The following is a 24,440-nucleotide window of genomic DNA, read 5'->3' on the forward strand; positions in this document are numbered from 1 at the left end:
TTTGGGTAGAATAGCCATTTTGACAATATTGATTCTTCCAATCCATGAACATGGTATGTTTCTCCATCTATTTGTGTCCTCTTTGATTTCTTTCATCAGTGTTTTATAGTTTTCTATGTATAGGTCTTTTGTTTCTTTAGGTAGATATACTCCTAAGTATTTTATTCTTTTTGTTGCAATGGTGAATGGTATTGTTTCCTTAATTTCTCTTTCTGTTTTTTATTTAACTTATTCTTACTGTACATTTTTTCTTTATCTTTATTTTAGGATTTATCTTTTGGACCAGATTAAAAACTATTATTTAATCCTTTATGAACAATTTCTACAATATTTTCTATGTGGTAGCATTGAATAAATGTTTATTGATTTGAAAATTATTAGGGCTAAACAATCATTTGTTATAAGAAATTTCATTTTGAAATAAAGCTTTCATATAACTAACACTATATGGCTTACTAATTTTGGATTTATCCAAGGTTGCTGTCTACTATATTTTTTTCATGGTTCCTATGAACTTTCTGTTAATTGGGAAATTTTATTTCTTCAATAATTAAACCTCTGAGGCTAGGGTACAAGGCTGAATTCAGCACATCCACTTAGAGAAGATTCCACTGGACTTGCTACACTTTGGCAGTCACAATTGAGCAGATCACCATTCTACAATAGCATTATTGTCTTTAAAGAAATTTATAAATGGAATGCATTAAGTAGTGCCTGGTTATTCTTCTGGGCCTTGGTGAAAAAAAACAAACACACAAATACACATCCATGTTCTACCGACTGTTCTATTTTCTGAAGCTTAGAGATTTGTGTTCTTTCATTGTGCTTAGTCACTCAGCCGTGTCCAACTCTTTGCGACCCAACAGACTATAGCCTGCCAGGCTCCTCTGTCCCTGGAATTCTCCAGGCAAGAATACTGGACCGGGTATCCATTCCCTTCTGCAGGGGATCTTCCCCACCCAGGGATCGAACCCGAGTCTCCTGCATTACATGCAGATTCTTTGAAATGTGAGCCACCAGGGAAACCCATTCTTTCATTAATATAGTTATTTATTCAGCTGTCATTTAGTAAGTAACTATTACTCAGACACAGGTTTTTAAATTCAAAAGTCTTTGAGCCCAAGAAAGTTTCATGATTTCAAATTTTAACAGCTGATTTTCTGAATATTTTGTGTTGTATTCAGATCTTGCCTTAGAATGTCTCCTGAAATTAATGTGTGTGTGTGTTTGTTACATATAATAGTTTTTTTTTTAATCAATTTTACCTGATGATTTTTGGGTTTCCATTTTTAATGTTTCTCATAATAGACACATGAAAGAATATGATTATTGAAAAGAGCCTAGAATCATTCCTTCTGCTTGCTCTATAGATAGGGAAATTGGGCTTACATTATCTTTAGGACCACACAAGAGATTTATAGAGAGAACTGAGTGTTGGCTAGGTTTCCACATCCACTGTTCAGAACCCTAGCCACCAGACCTGTGAACCTTTAAGTGTCTCAGGGCTTAGAGCAGCTCTAAAAGATGCCTGAGAAAGACATAGAGACACAAAATCACAATTATGTTGCCCTGTAATCCTTCTTTACTTATACAGAAGTTGGTATGTAGATAGTTGCAAAACAACACAAACATGGCTTTTTAAAAACACATTCTAGATCAGGAATTGGCACCCACAGACAAATTCTTAGCTATTGTACCAAATAAAATTTTGAGGGAACACAGTCATAGCCATTCACTTATCTGTGACTGCCTTTCAGCTCCAGCTACAGATTTGAGCAGTTGTGACAGTGACCACAAGGATACAGCCAGTAAAGCCAAAAATATTTATCATCTGGCCCTTAACAGAAAAATTTGTTCACCCCCACTATAGAAGATATTGCTCTCTTACAAGCTATAACTATAAGCATTAACAACTATACTTTAAAACACTGCTAATGATTAGAATTTTGAGCTACACTTGGAAACAACCATGGTAATTAAATGCATGTTACAGAGTCTAATGAGCCCTAAAGTTTCTGATATAAGTTGTTCTACAGCATATACACTTCTGCAGAATCTGAAACATTTCATTTTTAATAGTTAGGGGTAATTTTCGCTAATTAACTTTTAAAATTAAACCTAAATTAACATTTTATGGCCTGCAATAACTACAGCTAAGAATACTTCCTGATAATTAAAATACAGTGTTCCTAATGAATGGATATCTATTGTAACTTTCTTTACAAAGACAGTTATAGTTGCTTTTATGATTTCATTTTGTTCTTTGTACACTCAAGATTATTGTATTTCCCAACATGCAAACATGAAATTTTTTCAATCTGTTTTTATGTATTAGGAATACAACATTTATCAAATTTCTGTTATACTATAAAATCTTAAAACTGTAGTTACTATTTGAGCAATTACAGTAACTTATTTTTTTAATTTTTATTTTATATTGGAGGACAGTTGATTAACAATGTGATTCAGTTATATATATATATATGTATCTATTCCTTTTCAATTACAGTAAATTTAAAGAAATATTAAGAAGAATGGATTCCAGAGTTGCTTATAAAAGGAACAGAATTTTTGAGACATATTATTCAGATAAATTGAGGATAAAATAAAGAAAAAGTCTAAAGCAAAAATTGGCCTATAAGGGATTGAAATAAGGTAGTACCATAATCAGAGAAGGCAATGGCACCACACTCCAGTACTCTTGCCTGGAAAATCCCATGGACAGAGGAGCCTGGTGGGCTGCAGTCCATGGAGTCGCTAAGAGCCGGACAAGACTGAGCGACTTCACTTTCACTTTTCACTTTCATGCAGTGGAGAAGGAAATGGCAACCCACTCCAGTGTTCTTGCCTGGAGAATCCCAGGGACAGGGGAACCTGGTGGGCTGCCGTCTATGGGGCCGCACAGAGTCAGACACGACTGAAGCGACTTAGCAGCAGCAGCAGCAGCAGCAGTACCATAATAAATTATTAATTTTTAGGAAATATTTTCTAGGTACCACAGAGAATCTGTTCTGCCTTTATTCTGTTTGGTCTGTGTATGGAATCAGGAAAGACTAGGTTATGGTAATAAATTACCCCCAGATATCCATAGCTTGACACGAAAGCTTATTTCTCATGCTACATGTTGGCAGAGACCTCTGCTGATGGTAGTCATTCTATGTTCCAAGCTTTAGATAAAACACCATCTTGGGCATACTGGAGGGTTGTATGTGTATCATATTCAACTTGGAATGTCCCTTTTGCTAAGGACTCATTGGCAAGAATAGTCACATGACCCTGGGCAACCACAAGGGAACAGGAATTGTAATCCTATTATGTACTCATAAGGGATAGAGTAGAAATATTTACTAACAACTCACTGAATGTTTAGGTTAATGATTAAGGACTTAACCCTCAGACCAAGCTAGTTAATTGTCTGTACTTCACTTTCCTCATCTGTACAATGAAAATACTAAACTTCTTAGAAATGTAGGAATTAAATGAGTTAAAACTTATGCAGTATTTAGAAGAGTACTGGAGTACAGTAAAATGTGTTATTGTTGTTTCATTTCAAGTTATGTACTTGCCACACTGCTCTTCAGAGTCAAAAAGAGAGTAGGGCAGCCTTAGGAATGTTGACCTGGGCCTAGCAGAGATGCCTATGAGGAAAGGTCCATGATTAAATGAAAGAAATCAAAATGCTAGGTTTTCCTTCGAAGTAATATCGATCCAAGAGGCAGGAGATATGCCATTAAAGGGGTAGCCAGTTAGTTCAAGAGAAGCTGGAGCACCAAGGGGATAAATATATCAAACTACAATAGGTCTTATGAAATACGAAGGTCAGAGAATGAATTTAGGATGTGAACATAAAACATGGACAAAGTAAGTGGCATATGCTGGGTAGGACTAGAATATATTAATAGTATACACATTTGGGTAATACAGTATATGGATGAATCCCTTCTAATAAATGGCTTATAAAGTTTGTATCAGAATAAATATGAGAGTTAACGTAGAAGACTCCCATTAGAAAAAAAAAATGAAAGTGTTAGTTGCTCAGTTGTATCCGACTCTTTGCAATCCGATGGGTGGTAGCCTCCAGGCTCCTCTGTCCATGGAATTCTCCGTGTAAGAATACTGTAATGGGGGGGGGGGGGAGGTGAGAGGGGGGGATCGGGATGGGGAATACATGTAACTCCATGGCTGATTCATGTCAATGTATGACAAAACCCACTGCAATGTTGCGAAGTAATTAGCCTCCAACTAATAAAAATAATTGAAAAAAAAAAACATGCACGCACGTGTGCACACACACACACACACACATACACACCCCTCTGTCAGAGGGATTCTCAAGTTCAAAGAGAAATAAAATGTACCAGAGGACATATTAAACTTTACTTAAATCCATTAAAAAAAAAAAAAAAGAATACTGTAATGGGTTGCCATTCCCTTCTCCAGGGGATCTTCCCTGACCCAGGGATCGAACCAGGGTCTCCTGCATTGCAGACAGATTCTTTACCATCTGAGCCACCAGGGGTTGAGTCCCATTAGAAAGGGCAAAGGTAATACCAAAAGAAGAGAAATGGGAAGAAAGACAGTGAGCCAAGAACAAGTGTCCAAGATGCAGTCAGCTCCCATCCTATGTAGAACACAGCAAATGGTGGATTTATGCAGTTGTTCAGTTCTTATCAGAGCTGTTGATTCAGCACTGGTACAGTACACAGCAGTACAACTGCTCTGAATCCATGACCAGACATCCAACCCTGACCATCCACCCATGACCACCCATGCATCAACACATAGTCCAACGACTCCGGACTGTTAGGCACCAGATGAGAAGAGCAGACATGATTTCCTCTTCCAGGAGCTAATAACAAGAGAGACAGCAAAGTTACTAACCCATGTACAGCATAAATCAGAATGAAATAAGTTCTGTACTGCACACACATGCCAAGTTTTAAGAGCACAGAGAAGGAGAAAAGGTCCATTTTCAGGAGACATTTAGGGAATACTTTTTGGAGGAACTAACATTTTAACTGAGATTTTAAAGAAGAAGTGGGATGAAAGTCAAAGGATGTAATGAATACCAAGCTAATGAAATATCATGAATGACCATAAAATGGGTAAGAGTGACCACCTGGAGAGAGTAGAGGAGAAATAAATTTTAAAAAGTAAAAGGAGCTCTTTTTTTGACCCACAAGTAATAATTCAGAGGCACCTTAAGAAGTTCTCATTTCACAATCAATTTATATTTATAAAATTCCCTGCTATTCTTTCCCCAAAATAGTAATTACAATATAAAAGTGGCTATTTGATTTGAATTTTATTTCTGTAGTCTTGAAATGTAAGCTCCACAGTCTGTATTTCCCTAGATGGTCACAAGTTCAAAAGATCATAGAGCTGAAAAGAAATTACAGTCCAAAGTTCTGCTTCAAAGATGGAAGGTCCAATAACCAAATGACTTACTCATATTTACAAGAGTGCCAGAATCAACACTAGAACTATCATAATACTGAATGTACCAGCTTCTTTAAAAGATGAAAGAATCAAGAAAACAAACATGAGTCCAGAGCTATTCTTGTGGTTTCTCTGGGAATGTTCTGTATCAGAACCTAAGTGATTTATGTCTATGAGAACATAAGTAATATGAATACGGTAAACATGGAATTATTCATGAAATTCAAAATGTCTAATGGAGGAGTCACTCCTTGAAGCCTATGTGTGTTTCAGCCAAGTGAAAGGAAGCCCTACTGCACAAGGTAGGGATTATGTTTATGGAACTTAAACACGAGGTAGAGGAAGTCAGAAATACAAACAAATTCTAAATGCCTCATGTCAAGTAACAACAGGCCCATCACAGTCATAATAAAAAATGCAATGTCTGTGTCACGTTATCAGTGTTTGAAATGAACATCAGAGAAGTGCTGCTTCGCCAACTCTGCCCAAGACAGAGGCAGCACAGAACCATGAAGCACCATGACAGTTCTTGCTTCCATCTGTGAAGTGTCCAGATGCCTCATTTTGGATGCCATGTGAAGTTGCTAGGCTACTGGGTTTCTGAACAGAAGATGGACATTCGAGGAACCAGTTTTTGACTATATATTAATCATGACAACTCTATCTAAAATATCTTGTTCCCAAACAGGAGCATAAAGGACATTTCTGCATTCTAACTTTACATGAAGAATCAGGTCTTGGAAATCCCATGAGAAAGTTTTCATAAGAATTTATCCACACTTTCCTCTTTGGTTTCCTCAACTGCAAAGCAGGAAACCCTCCAGACCTCCTGAACCTCTGACCCTTTTGCGGTTTTTCCCATCAACATACACAAGCATCCATGCATCAATTAAAAAATCTCACCACAGTATAGCATGACCTTGCTTTAGACTTACACGTAGAACACTACCATTTCCAACCCACTATTGAATGAATTTACTTGCATGTTTTTTGGGAAATAGAAGGTTTCGTTGGCTCAGAAATGTCAGAAATCCATTATCACATATACCTATCAGGTTTCCAAGATGATTTTCCCAGGCGACCCTAAATGACTCCCTCAGAATGTTTCCTGCTAGCATGTGAATCAGCTTTTTGCCTTTTCCCCAATCTCAGCTCATTCCTTCCCTCTGACAGTATCAGGACATCCACATCTGACAACAGTCCCAGCTAATTAATTTACTCCAATGACTAGCAGTCTTTTGACAGGAAAAATAATCTACATTGTATTTATGGCAAAATCTCTACCACTCTGACAAAGATGAATGCCAACTTCACACAGCCATTTTTCAGCTGTTATCCAGAGCTGAAAGTGATTTTCAAATGTTGGCTTTAAAATTAGGAGGAAGGAGATAATAGTTCTACTTTAAAATGGCCTGGAAATGGAATCTCTATAATGATAGTGTAGCATCAAGCCAGAAAAAATAAACTCTCCTGCTACTATCATAAATGGGCTAGAAATAAACCTCGGTCACACACAAAGAACGGGCAGCGGAATTGGATTTCCAAAATAAATGATCTGAAACTCAGAGGATAATGTATCTTCAAAAAGTGATGTCTTTCCTTATCCCCATCCCTCTGGCCATGGGTAGTGGGGGACCGATATCTGCCTCTGTAAAATGCACGCTGTTGTTGGGTCTGGTTGGTCGCTAAGTCGCGTCTGACTCTCTTGCGACCCCATTCACTGTAGCCAGCCAGGCTCCTCTGTCCATGGTATTTCCCAGGTAAGAACACTGGAAAGGGTTGCCATTTCCTTTTGCAGGGGATCTTCCTGAGCCAGGGATCAAACCTGTGTCTCCTGAGTTGACAGGTGGATTCTTTACCACTGAGCCACCAGAGAAGTCCTAAAATGCACACAACACTGTCATAATATGGCTGAAACTGGAAAAATCAAAATTTGAACCCAGACAACATCTACAATGCTCAACTTCTCTCTCTGCCATAAGCAAAGTACCCAGTAGTTCCATTCACTTTGGCTATGCTCTGAAATACTTTCTCATGAGTTTTGTTTAATCTTTCTAGCATTACCCTTCCTAATGTTCCTTAACCTTGGAATTGTAAATGTTAAATTAATAATTATTCATTTCAGTGATAATCTGAACCTCATTCCCTTCTTCCCTCTGAAGACCAGAGTAATCATCCAATAAAAGTTCTACCAAGGTCAGAAATGACCTAACTTATTTGTAATTATTAATTCTTCTCTGACCCTTTAACCATAAATAAAGCCTTGGCATTGGGGGAAAAAAAAGAAGATGTGAAACAGGACAAGGTAATTTTCAAAAGTCAGGGAATAACGGAACAGTGGAAAAAAAGAGAACGGATTTTCTAAATTTAAAACACTCGTTGTCCTTTCTTGAAATAATGATTTATATTCTTTGAATCCATAAGAGAGTAATTGGATATGTGTGATGCAATGCTGGAATTTTAGGTATTTTGCCTAAAGGTTATTAACAGTTAGTACCACTGGGGTAAAAAATCATAAAGTTAGAATAATAACCCTCTCTCAAAGGATGACTGAAATTGAACTTGTAATCTGTTCATAATCAAATATATTATGTTTATATTAGAGACCCACATGCTCAGAGGAATACTGAAAAACTAAAATAAATCACATAGGTGGCCATGTGTAAGAGGGGTCTGAAATGTAAGTTGTCTGAGGAGCAATGTAAGAACCAACTCTGCTTCCTTTGGAAAAGTGAAGACTGAGGACAAACAGATCAAACTGTCAGTATGTTAAAGGGCTGACAAGGAAATAGTCATTACAAATAGAGGTGCTGATGATGGTGGTAGGGCCAGAGAGTAAAAGCTGCATGATGAGTTATCCAAGGCACCTGACCTCACCCCATCCACGGAAGCAGAATCCCCTGGACACGACCTCTGAAAGATGGTCACCCGGGGTCTGCCTGGACACTTGTAATGGCCCAGAGCTCACTATCCCAAACACCCTCCTTTGTGTTAGAGAACAGAATGTATCAGAACATTTCCTTTTAGCCCTGAGTTGCCATCCCTCAGGGTCTAACATAGACAACTGGTTAACTAGTCCTGCCCTCCTGAATATCCTAGGATACTGCTGATCCCTTCTCCACAAGATAACTCACTGCAGTTGTTTGTTTTTATTGAAGTATAATTGAAGTATAATATTATATGAAGTACAGGTATGCAATATAGTGATTCATAGTTTTTAAATATTATACTCCATGTACAGTTATTATAAAATATTCACTGTATTTCCTGTATCATACAATATCCTTGTAACTTATTTTACACAACATAGTTTGTACTTAATCTTCTACTCCTATCTTGCCCTCCCCACTTCCTTACCCCAACTGGCAGCCACTAGTCTGTTTCCTACATCTATGAGTCTGCTTTTTTTGCTATATTTACTAGCATGTTGTATTTTTTAGATTCCACGTGTAAGTGATATATATCATACAGCATTTCCTTTCTCTGTCTGACTTATTTCACTTATCATAATGCCCTCCAAAACCATCCATGTTGCTGAAAATGGCAACACTGCCTTCTTTTTTATAGCTTAATAGTATTCTATTGTCTATATGTGTGTGTGTGTGTATGTATGTATACACACATACCATCTTCTTTATTCATTTATCTATTGATGTACACTTCAGTTGCTTCCATATCTTGACAACCATTTGCCATGAATATTGGGGTATACGTATCTTTTCAAATTAATGGTTTGGTTTTGTTTTTTGGATACATACCCAGGAGTGGTATTGTTGAGTCATATGGTAGTTCTCTTAGTTCCCTATGTGTCAAGTTAAACATCTGCAATTCCTTCAGACCTTCCAGATACTCTCTGGTTTCTAATGTTCTTAACTGACATCTGCAATAAATACACTTGATACAGTGTTATCGGCCACAGTACAGAACAGAACTTTCAATTCTCCTATCAAAGAAAAATCAGTCAGTGTGTGTTAGCTGATCACCTATTCAACCCTATGGTTAGCCAACATTTGATATAGAAGTAGAAGGCCAGGTGCTGAAAATATCTATGGAATAAAAACTGAGGTATGTGGAATAATTTTGGATTTTTTGCAAGATATAAACAATTATGTGGACATATGTGGTATAGTCTGAAATTTAGGGTGAATTTAAAAAAAGGAATGCTGGGCAAACTGAGGCTGAGGAATCCAGGTGCTGAGTTGTAATAGATTAGGAGGACCATCGCTTGCTCCTTGGAAGAAAAGCTATGAAAAACCTAGACAGCATATTAAAAAGCAGATACATTACTTTGCCAACAAAGATCCATCTAGTAAAAGCTATGGTTTTTCCAGTAGTCATGTATGGATGTGAGAACTGGACCATAAAGAAAGCTGAGTGCCGAAGAATTGATGCTTTTGAACTGTGGTGTTGGAGAAGACTCTTGAGAGTCCCTTGGACTGCAAGGAGATCCAACCAGTCCATCCTAAAGGAGATCAGTCCTAAATATTCACTGGAAGGACTGACACTGAAGCTGAAGCTCCAATACTTTGGCCACCTGATGCAAAGAACTGATCCATTGGAAAAGACCCTGATGCTGGGAAAGATTGAGGGCAGGAGGAGAAGGGGATGACAGAGGATGAGATGGCATCGCTGACATGATGGACGTGAGTTTGAGCAAACTCCGGGAGTTGGTGATAGACCAGGAAGCCTGGTGTGCTACAGTCCATGGGGTCTCAAAGAGTCGGACAGGACTGAGTGACTACACTGAACTGACCTCTGCTCTCCCTTGAAGGATGTGTGTGTCGAGGACAAGACACTGACAGTAGGGCGTGTGTGTGTAGGAATAATCAGTAATAAAGAAGGTCAGTGTTAGTAGGGACATGTATAACTAGAAATAGAAATACTTAGATTTGTACTCTTAACATGTCTACTAGGACTTTCTTCATTTCTAAATATGCTGAGCTTAACTTTGCTAAAAAACGGGACTCAGATATCCACAGGTCTCTAATTTGGCAAACTAATGCTTGGTGAATACTATCAGGAGCTAAGGGAGTAAAGCTAGAACTCCCCTCAGGTGGAAAGTACAGATTTCAGAGGTGATTTTTCTGGCCACCCAATTTCTTTTATGTCAAGCATGAGAATTCCAGGCATTCCAGTGGGAGAGGTATTTTTGGATAGATGCAACTTTTGGTACAGTTTAAATTATGTCATCTTGGTAACAAATGATTCCAAAGGCCAAAGTCCTAAATTATGTATCTGACCCAAAGAATTTCTCTTTTAGAGTGGCCTTCTGTAATTGACCCCACTCAGATATGTATTTCCCAAGCCAAGATACAGGAAAATCAATTAGATAATAAAAATGAATAAATCCAGGTAAATACACATTTTCACTTTCAATTAGCCAATGACTTTGTGAATCTCTAGGGAACACTGAAGAGATATCATAAGACAGTGCAGTTTCCCTTAATAGGGACCATAACCTCAAAGTGGCATATTTTTCAAATAATGAGCAATTGACTTTTTTTTTTCCCACCATGCTGTGCTCATAGCTCCTGTGAAAACTTAAACATTATTCAATAGAACAATTTCCTGTAAAGCCTTTTGAAAGTAGTCACAGCCTCTGTCTCTATTCTGGTGCCCTGGGTCTGCCAGCATGCTGTTTTAGTGCCTTTGGAAGATTCAGTGCCAAGACACAGTCCAAGAGCTGAAAGAAGACCACGTAAATAAAAATAATTTGCTGCCTTCTTTCAAGAAGGAAAACTCACTTTCTATCACTTTCAACTTTCAGTAATTCTATGGATCTATCATTTCTCTTCTGTCTTCATCACTCAACCCTTCAGCTGACCTACAAGGTAACTGGTAATAATTACAGACTGTTGATCCTAAAGAAAAGACTGTTGAAATCACTGATTAACCCTTTCTTGTTATCAGTGGGAAACCAAGGCGCTGGATGTCTAAAGGGCTTTCCCAGAAACCACACCATAAGTGTCAGAATCAGGACATGACCTTCACATTGCAGAGAAGGAAGCAGAGAGTATTTGAAAAAGTTCTCAACAGTAGAGCACATTCACCAAGCAGTCAGAACGAGACCCTGACTGTAGCTGTGTGCCACCAAGTACCATCCCACGTGGACTAGATTGGAGGTAACATTTTAAGAGATAAAGAGTACCCCTTATTTGTTATCTAAAGCACTTAGCTAATAAAAATGAAATTTTCTTTTAGCTTTTAGTTGCTCTTTTTTCATCTGTTTATTTTCTACTAATGCCACTAATCCTTTGAAAACTTCCCCTCTGTTTGGCAGCCCGTGTCAACAATGACCTTGACTTCAAGTGTGTGTCCATCTTAACAAAATTCTAAGGTCTTCTCTGCCAGTACCACTTTATAGACTTCCAGGCCAACCCCAATTCTATTTTTTTTTTAATTGAACTATTAGTTGGTTTATGATGTGGTATTAGTTTCTAGTGTACAGTAAAGTGATTCAGCTTTTATATATATATGTAAATATCTATTATATATATACTTTTAATTATGTATTATATATATTATACAGTTATATATATATGAATGTGTGCTTTTACATAAATATAAAAGTTATATATGTATGTGTGTATATATATATGTTTGTGTGTGTGTGTGTGTGTGTGTGTGCGCGCTAAGTCGCTTCAGTCATGTCTCTTTGCGATCCTGTGGACTGTAGCCTGCCAGGCTCCTCTGTCCATGATATTTCCCTGGAAAGAATACTGGAGTGGGTTACCTCCTCCAGGGGATCTTCCCGACCCAGGGAAGAACCCACGTCTCTTGAGTCTCCTGCATTGGCAGGTGGGTTCTTTACCACTAGTGCAACCTGGGAAACCGATATATATATATATATGTACATGTGTGTGTGTGTGTATATATATAGGCTTATATGTAGGCTATATAAGCTTATATATAGGCTTCTATATATATGTGTATATATATATATATATACACACACACACATACACTTTTACAGACTTGTTTCCATTATAGGATATTACAAGATATTGAATATAGTTCCCTGTGCTATACAGAAGGTCATTATTGTTTATATATTTTATGTACAGCAGTGTGTATCTTATCAATTCTATCTTTAATTTATTAATAGTTTAATAATTTATTTTAATTAATTTAATTTATTAATAAAATAAATTATAATATATTTTGTATATTTTATATTAAAATATATAATAAAGATATATCTATATATAAAATTTTATATATATAATAAATTTATAATATATAAATTATAATAAAATTAATAGTTTAATAATTTAATTTATTAATATTAATAATTTATTATTAAATTAATTTAATAATAAATTATTAATTTACTAATAATTTACCTACAACAGGTAAAATTGATAAAATCTTATCAATTCTATCTTTAAAAGTAATGACCTATTGTCTATAATTTTTCTCCAATTTTTTTCATTTTATTCAAGGTGATAAATTATCCAAGGCCTAGATTTTTACCATGGATTTTTTTTTTAACCTCTCATAGTCTCTTAGTCCTTTTCTTTAAAAATTATGAGAAATTCTTTCATTGTGTCTATTGAAAATGTTATTTGCAGCCCGAGATGCAATTGGTAGACAGTGGGAATAAAATTATGGATGGAAATACACATTTGATTATTGTTACTGATTGGAACCTTTCCTATGATGCCTAGTGACCCAACATGCAGACAGGACATGTCTCCAAATTTATTTTATGACTGAATTTTTAAAGAAGCATAAAGTAAAAGTCTAGGGAAGCAAGCATTCTTCCTAGCTTTATATAAAAAAAGCAATATGTTCACATCTTCATGAAGTATCCCATCTTTACCTTTCTAAGAGGAACTATCTTGAAACTATGGGTCCCTTTTAGCACTGGTACGGCACTGAAACAAAGGACTTTTTGCTATGCTTGCTTGATCTTTTCCTTGCAATGGACTCACCAATAAAGGCAGACTCATCCCTAATAAACACATGAGCCATTAATAATTTCTCTTCTTGAATTAACATCAGTTCCTTCAATGGCTTAAGAAAAGTGATTTGAGGACCTAGCAGCTGCTAAGTCTCTTAGGTACAAAGATGATTAGAACATACAACCAGTTGTCTCTCTTTCAGGGTAAGTGAAGTGTTAGGTTTGAAGTTGGATGTCTTATGATAAGCACTATGAGAGAGATGAGATACCAGTTTGGTTCTACAAGCCAAAGACCTTAGGGGAATAAGGTGGCTCAGAGGTAAAGAATCTGCCTGCTAATGCAGGAGATACAGGAGACGCAGGTTTGATCCCTGGATTGGAAAGATCCCTGAAGTAGGAAATGGCAACCTGCTCCAGTATTCCTGCCTGGAAAATTCCATGGACAGAGGAGCCTGCTAGGCTACAGTCCATGGAGTCACAAAGAGTCAGACATGACTGAGCTACTGAGCATGAGCATGCATGAGAAAATAAGACAGTGTGTGACTGAGAGCTTCATGCTTGGAACTGGTATAGAAGTCATTGAAGGTGTGGATAGAGCCAGTGTTCCATTTTGGATTATTTTGTCGAAGTGTCTTTCTCATTAACTGGGGGGAGGGGTAAAGGGATGGAGCAAGAACAAGTGCCTCCCCTGGGTCTAACTGAGTGATATCCTCCACTAGTAAAATCTGGCTAATGGAGCAGTGTAGAATTGAGATGTGCAGTTTGTATTTTCTCTTTTCATAGAAGCTCTAACATCTCTCCCTAGAACTGAAGGATGGAGGTGGGTTCTCTGCCTCTGAATACGGAAGGCACAAAAAGAATAGAGGGTAAGCAAAAACAAATAAATTTACTCCTTTAAACTCCAGAGTTACACATGTAGAGAGATACGTAGCGTTATATCCTAACAATCAATTTCTTTGGGGGTGGGGAAAAATCACAAGTATGCTCATGCACTAACAAGTTGCTGATTCTTTTTCCATTAAAATTAAAATTAAATAGAAGGCCATGGTAAATTACCCATTTCATTCCTCCTTCCAGAAAAAAAAGGCACTTTGTCATTCTTTACTGTGGGTGCACGTCAGCTTCAACACATGCATTTATGTCGAGTAGGTCATTTATATTGTTGCCTGCTGCTGGAGTTTTTCTTCTTTCAACTAAGTAGGGAATATTTGTGATCTTTATTACCCCCAATAAATCTACAAAATGCCTTTTGCCCGAGGCTTTTTATTTTAATTTCACATAAATAAATCACATTAGGTTCCTGGCTGTCATATTAAGATAAGCATGGATCTAAAAATAACAAATGTGTTAAGTCAAATGTTTTCAGATTACATAGTGGTAAATTTCTCTGGGTTACCCCTGAATCTTATTGATGTTGAAATATTTTTTGGCACTTTAAGAGTGTTTCTTGAAGAGCACAAACCTATTTAAACTAGAAGTAGAATAATTTTCAGATCCTCTACAGACCTACTTGTACAATATTATTCAACTCAAGCTTCCCATGGCTGCAATAAATCCATCTTTAATGTGGGGATGTGTCCTCAGTTACAGCAGAGGGCAGTTTTATGTCTTTGTAGGTTAATCGAATGCCTCTATCTATATTGTGTTTTATATATTAACTATAAAGAGCTCTAGACCTGAATCCCTCATCAAAGATCTTACACAGAGTTATACTCAAAGGTTTTAAAGCCAACCCAAGCTCAATCTAGTCAATGACCAATTCTTCATCTGTCCTCACGCTACCAGACCTGCTCCTACTCAGGACTCAGATCAAACCATCAGCTCCTTGGGGAAACCTTTGGTCTTTTGAAGGACGGTCTCATAAAATGTGTTTTACAGAGTCCTCCACTTAGCCTGGGGTGGAACAGTCTTGATAAATGGATGTGAATTTTTCTTTCAAACAAGATTTGTAGTGAATAGGCAAAGATAAAACCCATAAGGTTTTAAATAGTTTATTTTATACATTTATTCAATTGGGACCTAAATATATTCTCTGATGGATTAGCACAGCCCTTTTAAGGGTGGACAGATTTAATAAGTAAATCATGTATATATAAAGTTGGTGTAGAGTTTCACTCTGGCATTTTTGGTAATCTCTTTGCCTTGGATAACTTAGGTTCAAATACTAGGCAACTCTCAAAGTAGACAAACATGCAGACCATACACCAGCCACCTAAATCAACAATAATGTTGATCAATCCTAAACTAAAGGTCAATGTGAACCTGGGTGGGCTTCCTTGGTGACTAGGGGGTAAAGAATCAGGCCTGCAATGCAGGAGACCCAGGCTCAATCCCTAGGTTAGGAAGATGCCTTGGCGAAGGGAATGGCTCCCCACTTCAGTATTCTTGCCTTGAGAACCCCATGAAGAGAGGAGCCTGCTGGGCTGCAGTCCATGGGGTTGCAAAGAGACAGACACAGCTGAGCAGCAAAGCATGAAGCCTGATGGACCTGGGCGACCTTCCAATCAATCGGACATCTTTCTGGATTTAGTTCTGTTAGCCCCTTCTGTTACTGAACCAAAGTCATCTTAAAGATAAAGCTGTTAGTTCAGCCAGAGTCTCAGAGCTCTGAGAAGAGGCCTACATGCTCCCTTGTTTACCTAAAGTAGCACCATCAGTCTATAATAAGAGTCCTTGGGGATACGTCTCAGCCCACAGCCTTCCCCACCACCGTCCAGGGATGACATAACCACTGAAGCATGTGACAATACCCAATTTCCTGATTTATTCTCCCTTGTGCTGGGCAGAGGGCGTGACTTAAAGGCAAGACTCTTATCTTGGCAGGGGTCTGAGACTGTCTGCATCTCTGGAACAACCCCTGGTGGGTAATTGAGAAGTGACATTGATGGGTTCCCAGGGTGGCCTGATGCTTGCACTTGCCCCAGGAGGCAGATATATGCTGTAGAAATCCAGCCCAAGGGTGGAGAGGAGGGGAAGAAACTGTAAAGCTTGCTAGTCCTGGTCTCTTTGACCTCAGCAGAGAGAAAGATGCAGAGCTGGGAAAGCGTACACTATTATCCTGCGGGTTTATCATGAGCTTTTGCTTTTATTGCTAGCAGAGTGCTGAGTTCTTTGTTTGCTACACAGTCTATCCCCAGAGGTAGCCTCCTTTTCTCTTGAAGGGATTTGAAAAAACAAATCACAGTTCTTTTTTTATTTGGTGTCCACTATTAAGAATTCATGCAGAGCAATTTTACTTGTTGCCAATTAAGCTCTCTCAGTGGAAGTCTATGATTATACCAAAGGCAACCTGTGTAATACTTGGAATCACTTTGGTCTCCATAAATTAACCCCTTGAGGATAGAGCCGTGCTAATTCTTAAGATGCCTGGATAATTCGATTCTAAGAACCAAAATACACAGAAGGCAAATCTCCACAAAGTTCTGGGCTTGACTTTTCTCAGGCTGTGTGTACTTTTGCCTCTTAACTCTATTTTATAGCTACAAGACAATTTCTGTATAACATGTCAGCAAAGGATGACCTTTTCCTAGAGATAGAATGATAGCATGTAGCCTCTCAGTAAGCAACTTTAATGTTACTCACATTTTACAGAATTAGGGATTACTGCTAAAGGAAACTTCAGGCACTAGGGCCAATGACCTCCACCCCAAAATGTACAAATACATCAAAATTATGGAGAACACGAAGACTATTTGGGATGTGCATCATTTCATGGCAGTCTTCACTCTGCTTAGGTAGGCAGCATGTTGAATCATGGTGGGAATGAAAACAAAGCTCTTGCCCAATATTTTTTTTTCTATCTCTTCCCTTACGTTAAGAATCACAAATAAGGAAGGCAGAATGCAAAAGTCTACTTTAAGGAATTTTGGATACACTGAAACTATCATTTTATTGTTGGAAGGATGGATCTTAGGGACTCTTCTTGCACCCAGAGATCTCTACATGCTTTTCAGTGAAGTGTTTTCTTCCTCTTGGTGATGTAGGCAACCAACATTTATTCCCCCAGGGAAGCACAAGTTCTGTGCTTTGCCAGGGCAAACATCGCTTGTGATCAGTGGTTCTTCAGATTCTTAGAATCTGGTAGTATTGATACTTTGACTGCCCCTCAGGACTTGGGGTTGACTTTCCTCTTTTATCAACAACCCAGACTCCTCACACTGTTTGCTTCTCTTTTACAAACTACCCATCCGGTACCTGTGAAGTAAGGGGAAAAAGATGAAGAAAGAGATACAACTATGTTTTTGTATATTTGGCTACCAAACTAGAGAAGTCACCATTTCCCAAAATATATTCCTTAGACCTTGGGCATATTTTTTAAGAAGTCAAAATTATATTTTATAGTCTATATTTGGTATGTATAACACATTAGCAATATAAGTGGCTCTGAGTAGTTCTACAACTAAAATCTTTTTTTCTTTTTTTCTATTTTTTGTCTACACCATGAAGCATGACAGATCTTAGGTCCCTGACCAGGAATTGAAGCTGTGTATGGAGTACCTTGTCCACAAATGTCAAGAGTGCCTTAATTGAGAAACTCTAGCCTAAATATAGCTTGTTCAAATGAAACTTTGATTTGGCATCTGTTGGTTGGAATTTGGCACTGTGCATTCACCAGATCTTGTCATTTAATTTTGACCTTGAAACCTACTTATTCTTCACTTACTTATAGGCTATTGATAACTCTGTCTCTAACTCAAATTCTGAAAATCTGAAATGAATATTTTGACATTATCTAGTTCAGTCACTGGCAAGCTGTTGTGTTTAGTCACTAAGTCGTGTCTGACTCTTTTGCAACCCATGAACTATAGCCCACGAGGCTCCTCTGTCCATGGATTTCCCAGGCAAGAATACTGGAGTGGGTTGCCATTTCCTTCTCCGGGAATCTTCTGGACCCAGGATCAAACCCACATCTCCTGCCTTGCAGGTGGATTCTTTACCACTGAGCCACCTGGGAAGCCCCACAAGCCATTAGGGATCTATTATATTAGGTATTTTTATACAGATTCTTCGAAGCCTTTTATGATACGTATTAAATTCTACATGATCCAGCTATATAAGTATTACAGAAAAAAGATTATACATATCAGTACATTTACATATAGGTAATGCTATTTTAGATATTATAGTTTCATACAATCGCAGTGCTCAGTTATCTTAAATACTAGCTATATCGATACCTTCTTTGTATACCTAAGGAAACTCTGTCTCAAAGATGTTACCCAGTAACTGCTTTGGACAGACCAGGACCAGAGTCTATGTCTCTAAAACCTCCAATCCAGTCTTATTTTCATTTCTAGAGTGTTATGCTGCCTCTATCTGTCACACATAATTTCACATATGTGACATGAAAGAGTAATTAACACCATAAATATTCATGAATTCCATTTGTATTTTCCAACTGTTTGTGTTTGTTCTAAACTCTTAATCTAAGGCTGCAAATGGATAAAGATTTCTGTCAAATATCAGGAGAAAGTCTCAGCAGTTGTTTTCTCACACTCCTTCTTGTCAGTCACAGATATATTTAGTCAAATCAGAAATAGTAACAGATGATATAAAAATCATTAAGTACGAAAGAGCCTTTTTCTCCTAATCTTCACTTTCCTCATTAAAACAAATAAACGTACAAAAATATGTGATCACATTTCAACATCAACTTACAAATAAGTTGTTGCTGGGTATGTTTTTTTTTTCTCATCAGGCAGGGAGAGGCAGAGCAATTGAAATGCGCCCGGATTTGTACTCAAGTCTTAGACTAGGTTCTAGATCCCAAATCTACCCTCTTCTTCAGATAAATTCACAGAAGTTTTTTCTGCTGGTATCAAAACATTAATTGAGCTAAATGCTCTTTGCCAGGCAGCTATATTTGAACTCCACAAATTCCTTAACAATTTGAAAACCTAGAGTAGATTATAGGTCTATTTCAGTAGAATACTAAACAGGACCCCAAAATAACCAGTTATCTTGAGAGTATGATTACAACAATATATTTGTGTCACAGCACATGGTTATGCTATAAAAAATGACTAAAGCCTGTTAAAGACTATGAGATTCCTTCACAAAAATAAGACTTTTCATTCTTATATCCAATCTTCTACCATTTGTCCAATTCTTTTATCATTAAGCAAGAGGCAATAATAGTATGACATGTATCTTCTATGCTTTTGATCAGTCCTCAAAGACTGTGGCCATAAATTAATGCTGACTACTATTATTGTTGGAAGATCAAAATATTCAAAATTGGTACTTCCCTGGTAGTCCAGTGGTTAAGACATCCCCTTCCAATGTAGGGGTGTGGGTTTGATCCCTAGTCAGGGAGCTAAAATCTCACATGCATTGTGGTCAAAAAACCAAAACATTTTTTTTTTTTAAAGCAACATTGTAACTAATTCAATAAAGACTTTAGAAAATAGTCCACATCAAAATAATCTTTTAAAAATATTCATAATTTTTAAGTTATAGGTTAGTTTAAGTATAAATGGAAGACCATTAGTTAATATCAACATCAACGAAAGTTGTAACAGCTACAAATCAAACACACCATAAAAATCAGAAAACATATATACTGAATTATGGAAATGTTTGACTTCAGACACTTTAGCTGTGCTTGTGTTTGTGGCATGCCATGGTCCTTGGCACGTCATAGAGTCTACCTTAACTCAAGAAAGCATTTTAAATATTCAATCATAAAGAGAAAAAAAAAAGTCCCCCACTGCTCACTGTCACTCACAAATCATTCACCATAAACTATTTGGCTATAGTTGAAGTTGTGATACTGTAATAAGCATCAGAAAGCCTATCACTGTAGGTCAGTCAGGATCTGTTTGCAAAATATAATCAAATATAATTTCATGATTCAATAAATAGTATGTTAATCTACTATTATTGGTTTTCATTTTCATTTCAATATTACCATTTCCATTTCCTCACTGTTATTCTGACTATTCAAATATCATTATTGCCCTTCATTATTATTCAAATAAAGCTTTGCTATTAGATCTTGTGACACTATATATAAGCCTTTGCTTCTTTACTAGCAATAATTCTATTTCTGAAGGAAAATGGACGTGATTGCCCACAAAATTCTTACTTTAGGTTAGGTGATAGCTGTGCCTGAAATGAGATTTTAATTTAATCATATCAGAGAAAACCAAAGGTTTTTGTTAACTACCTTAAGAAAGCAGGGAAATATCCTTTTCCATGCAGGTTTTTTGATTCAAAAATGTGTGAAACTATTATTCCTCTTCAAAACTGTATACAAAACACACTGACCAAATTATTAATAAAGTATAATTTATTTCATCAGATGGTATTCAGCATTCATATATTTTTCTTTGGAAAGATGGGGGAATTTATTTTATACAAATAGTTTAAAGAAAATGTTACGACTCAGTTGAATATACTTTGCAGTACATCTATGGAAAATATAATTTAAAAGGCATATAACCATAAATACATTGCTATCGGTACACACTGGTTCTCAAAAGAAAACTGCATCACCAAGTTATAGATCTCAAAATCAAATCTAACGAATATTGCATCAAGTTATATAAAGTTAACTGATGTGTCTTTTAGTGACAAGTGGACTTAAAAATTGTACAGTTTTGTTGTATCCTATTAGCAGTTTTCTTCTAGGTAGAAAAATAGAATATTGTCTATTACTGTAACCACAGATACGTTTTCTGGTTTCACAACAAGTCGGACATGACTTGGAGACTGAACAACATGTTTCCTAGTAGGAAAACTAACATCAGAGCAGAACAAATGAGTAAAATGGATTTGGATGAGGTTGGGCAAGAAAGCCACAGGGTTAGGTCATACTTACCTTCTTAATATCTCTGTGTACAGAGGGAGGCTTCCCTGGTAGCTCAGACGGTAAAGTGTCTGCCTGCAATGCAGGAGACCGGGGTTCAATCCCTGGGTCGGGAAGATCCCCTGGAGAAGGAAATGGCAACCCACTCCAGTACTCTTGCCTGGAAAGTTTCATGGACAGAGGAGCCTTGTAAGCTACAGTCCATGGGGTCGCAAAGAGTCAGACATGACTGAGCGACTTCACTTCACTTCTTCACAGAGGGGGAACTGGCCTCCATGCCATGAGGAGATAAGACATAAAGGACTTTAGGGGCTTATTGACCCCTTAGAGAGGAAGCTAATTATATTCAATAATTCTGATGCAGTGTAAGGTATCATGTAATTGAGCACTAGCATATTTATTCCAGATAACAAGAGCTATAGGAATTTAGTAAGTGGAATTCAGAGTCCATACTAGCACTGGCAAAAACATGACCACATGGACTTTAAAGATCTAGATAATCCTATCACAATAATCTCCATTCCCTAGAAGCCTCAAGGAATGAGTTACTTGGGAATACTTATATAATACTCTCCTCTTTTTCCAATTTACCTGCAGATGTTTTCACACCTAGAATCAGAATCCATCACATAAAACAAAAACCAAACCAAACATGGGAGACCTATTCAACAGCATTCTTGAAATATGTATTTTTTAATACAAAGAGAAGCAGAAATTTTAAGCAGAAGTGTTCTCAATCTTTCAATTATAGAAGCACCAGCCCAGGTTGGATGCACGAGACAAGTGCTCAGGGCTGGTGCGCTGGGAAGACCCAGAGGGATGGGATGGGGAGGGAGGTGGGAAGGGAGATCGGGATGGGGAACATATGTAAATCCATGGCTGATTCATGTCAATGTATGGCAAAAATCACTACAATATTGTAAAGTAATTAGCCTCCAACTAATAAAAATAAATGAAAAAATAAAATAAAAACATAAATAATATTTAGGCAGGCAAAGGCCAGAGAATTTGGGTTCTAGTTTCTACAATATAAGTTTGCTGCATGGCTGTGGACAAATGCATTCCTTGACCTTGGCAAGTGTTATGATTTCTACCATCCTCCAAGCTCTGAGCAGGTCCTTCACTCAAGGACAACTTTTGACACCACTGTTTTACTTTAATTAAAAGAATGGAACTCTTTAGGTAGCCTCTGCTGATTTTTGCCCCCAAAGGTGCTTTTGGCAACCAAGTAGAAGAAGAGATCATTTGCCAACTCCATGCTTCTGTGATCAAGATTAAAGCTATAGATGCAGCTATTAAGTTAAGAAGTAGATTTAACTCACCTCCAGAGACTTCTGTGTTGCTCCTCAAGTTGATTTAACAGATGTTCAATGTATTTGTTGGAGTCCATGTATTCCTGCACATAGAAAAATAAAATTTCATTACACCAAAGACAAAGGCAAAGACAAAACCTCATTACCATAGGCATCAGGATTCTAAGATCATCTTTATCTCTACAGGATGATTTTGGACAAGATAATTCCCTTGGTCCCTCTCATTTGTAGGAATAGATGCTTCTATGACTTATATGCATTGTCATTTGGGGACAAATAAATTTTTCCCCACATCCTATGATGGTTCCATGAATGAAAAATGGAAGAGAACTGGAGTTCTATCAAGTCAGCATAAAAATCCTCTTAATCACAGAGAAAAACCAAATTTCATAGTCGTTTACACTGTATTTTATGTGTATGTATGCTGTGTGCTTAGTCGCTCAGTTGAGCCTGACTCTTTAAAACCCCAGGAACTATAGCCCATCAAGCTCCCATGCCCATGGTATTTTCCAGGGGAGAATGTTGGAGCAGGTTGCCATTTCCTACTCCAAGGGATCTTCCTGACCCAGGGATGGAATTCATATCTTTTCCATCTCCTGCATTGGCAGGCATATTCTTTACCACTGTACCCACTGGGAAGCCCATGTTTTATATGCTTTGCCATATAAAAGTATCAGAGAAGGCACTGGAAACCCACTCCAGTACTCTTGCCTGGAAAATCCCATGGATGGAGGAGCCTGGTAGGCTGCAGTCCATGGAGTCGCGAAGAGTCGGACACGACTGAACGACTTCACTTTGAATTTTTCACTTTCATGCATTGGAGAAGGAAATGGCAACCCACTCCAGTGTTCTTGCCTGGAGAATCCCAGGAATGCAGAAGCCTGGTGGGCTGCCATCTATGGGGTCGCACAGAGTCGGACACGACTGACATGAGTTAGCAGCAGCAGCAGCAGCAGTCATATAAAAGTATGGGATTGGGAGAGGATGGGAAATGAGCCAACCTTAGAAAAGGAGGAATAAAGTAGACAGTGCAGGTCTTGATTATACTGATTTTACACAAATCACTTTCTAGTAAAAACACTATTTTTGAGCTATATAGAAACTACATATTCATTGCCCTCCTTCACTGGGCATATTGTTTATATTGATGAACCACATGTTTATTTTTCCTTCATTTCCTTATATGAACAATGCAATTTGTTCTTGGTTTTCCTTTTCTTTTTATTTTATCTTATTTATTTCCTTAGGAAACCAATCTTTAGCTTCTCAGAAGATATAAAGGCACGCTTTATCTTGTTTAGAAATACTCATAAATTTGTATAAATCAAATTAGGTTTTCAAGAAATATCTCCAAAAACTGAGGGATTTCTTAATTACATGAGAACTGCTCATAGAATCTGTAGGTTATTGAACCTAATTTTTTTTAAATTTGTGATTACTGAATATGAGGTTCACATGCAATCATTTTAATTCCTAACTGTGTAGAAAACAACAACAACAAAAAAAACTTGTATAATTTATTTCATCCTGAACCTAATACTTCTTTCCCTTTCTCTTTGAGGAGCCCACAGGCCTCTGTGTCTACATCACAGCAGCCTTAGACAGAAGAGTATGCAGTGATTTCAGTGTTAAGGTACCCATGAAAGTTACCATTTTATATCTTATGGATTTAAGATAAACTAGGAACTCAGGTTAATACTGATACCTTTTTAAAACATTTTTATTTTGATGGAATACTATATAAAATCAGTTGTTTCTATAAAACTATTGACTACAATGGGTGGGGGTGGGGGAGTAGAAGACACAGTGAGAACTGACCCTTATGTGACAGAAAGGGCTTTGTTCAAGTTTCTGGACCTGTGTAGCCTTGGAGAGAAGCCTTTTCACCTTTCTACAATATTTCAGTTAAACTGGAGGGCATCCCAAGGCCTTATCTAGCAAAACTATTCAAATAGCTTTCCATAATTCTACTGCA

At 37.4% G+C, this 24,440-nt stretch overlaps 1 protein-coding gene across 6 annotated transcripts in view; it reads right to left on the reverse strand.

Moving 5' to 3' along the window:
• NCKAP5 (NCK associated protein 5) overlaps window positions 1-24,440 on the reverse strand; it is a 1,099,478-nt gene that overhangs the window by 660,741 nt on the left and 414,297 nt on the right. For all 6 annotated transcript variants that reach the window (XM_065931416.1, XM_065931421.1, XM_065931418.1 and 3 more), the window contains one exon: window positions 22,475-22,548. In XM_065931416.1, the coding sequence (XP_065787488.1) occupies window positions 22,475-22,548 (74 nt within the window). The remainder of the gene's footprint in view (window positions 1-22,474; window positions 22,549-24,440) is intronic.

This window comes from Muntiacus reevesi, chromosome 3 (assembly GCF_963930625.1).
Source record: "Muntiacus reevesi chromosome 3, mMunRee1.1, whole genome shotgun sequence".
NCBI lineage: Eukaryota > Metazoa > Chordata > Mammalia > Artiodactyla > Cervidae > Muntiacus > Muntiacus reevesi.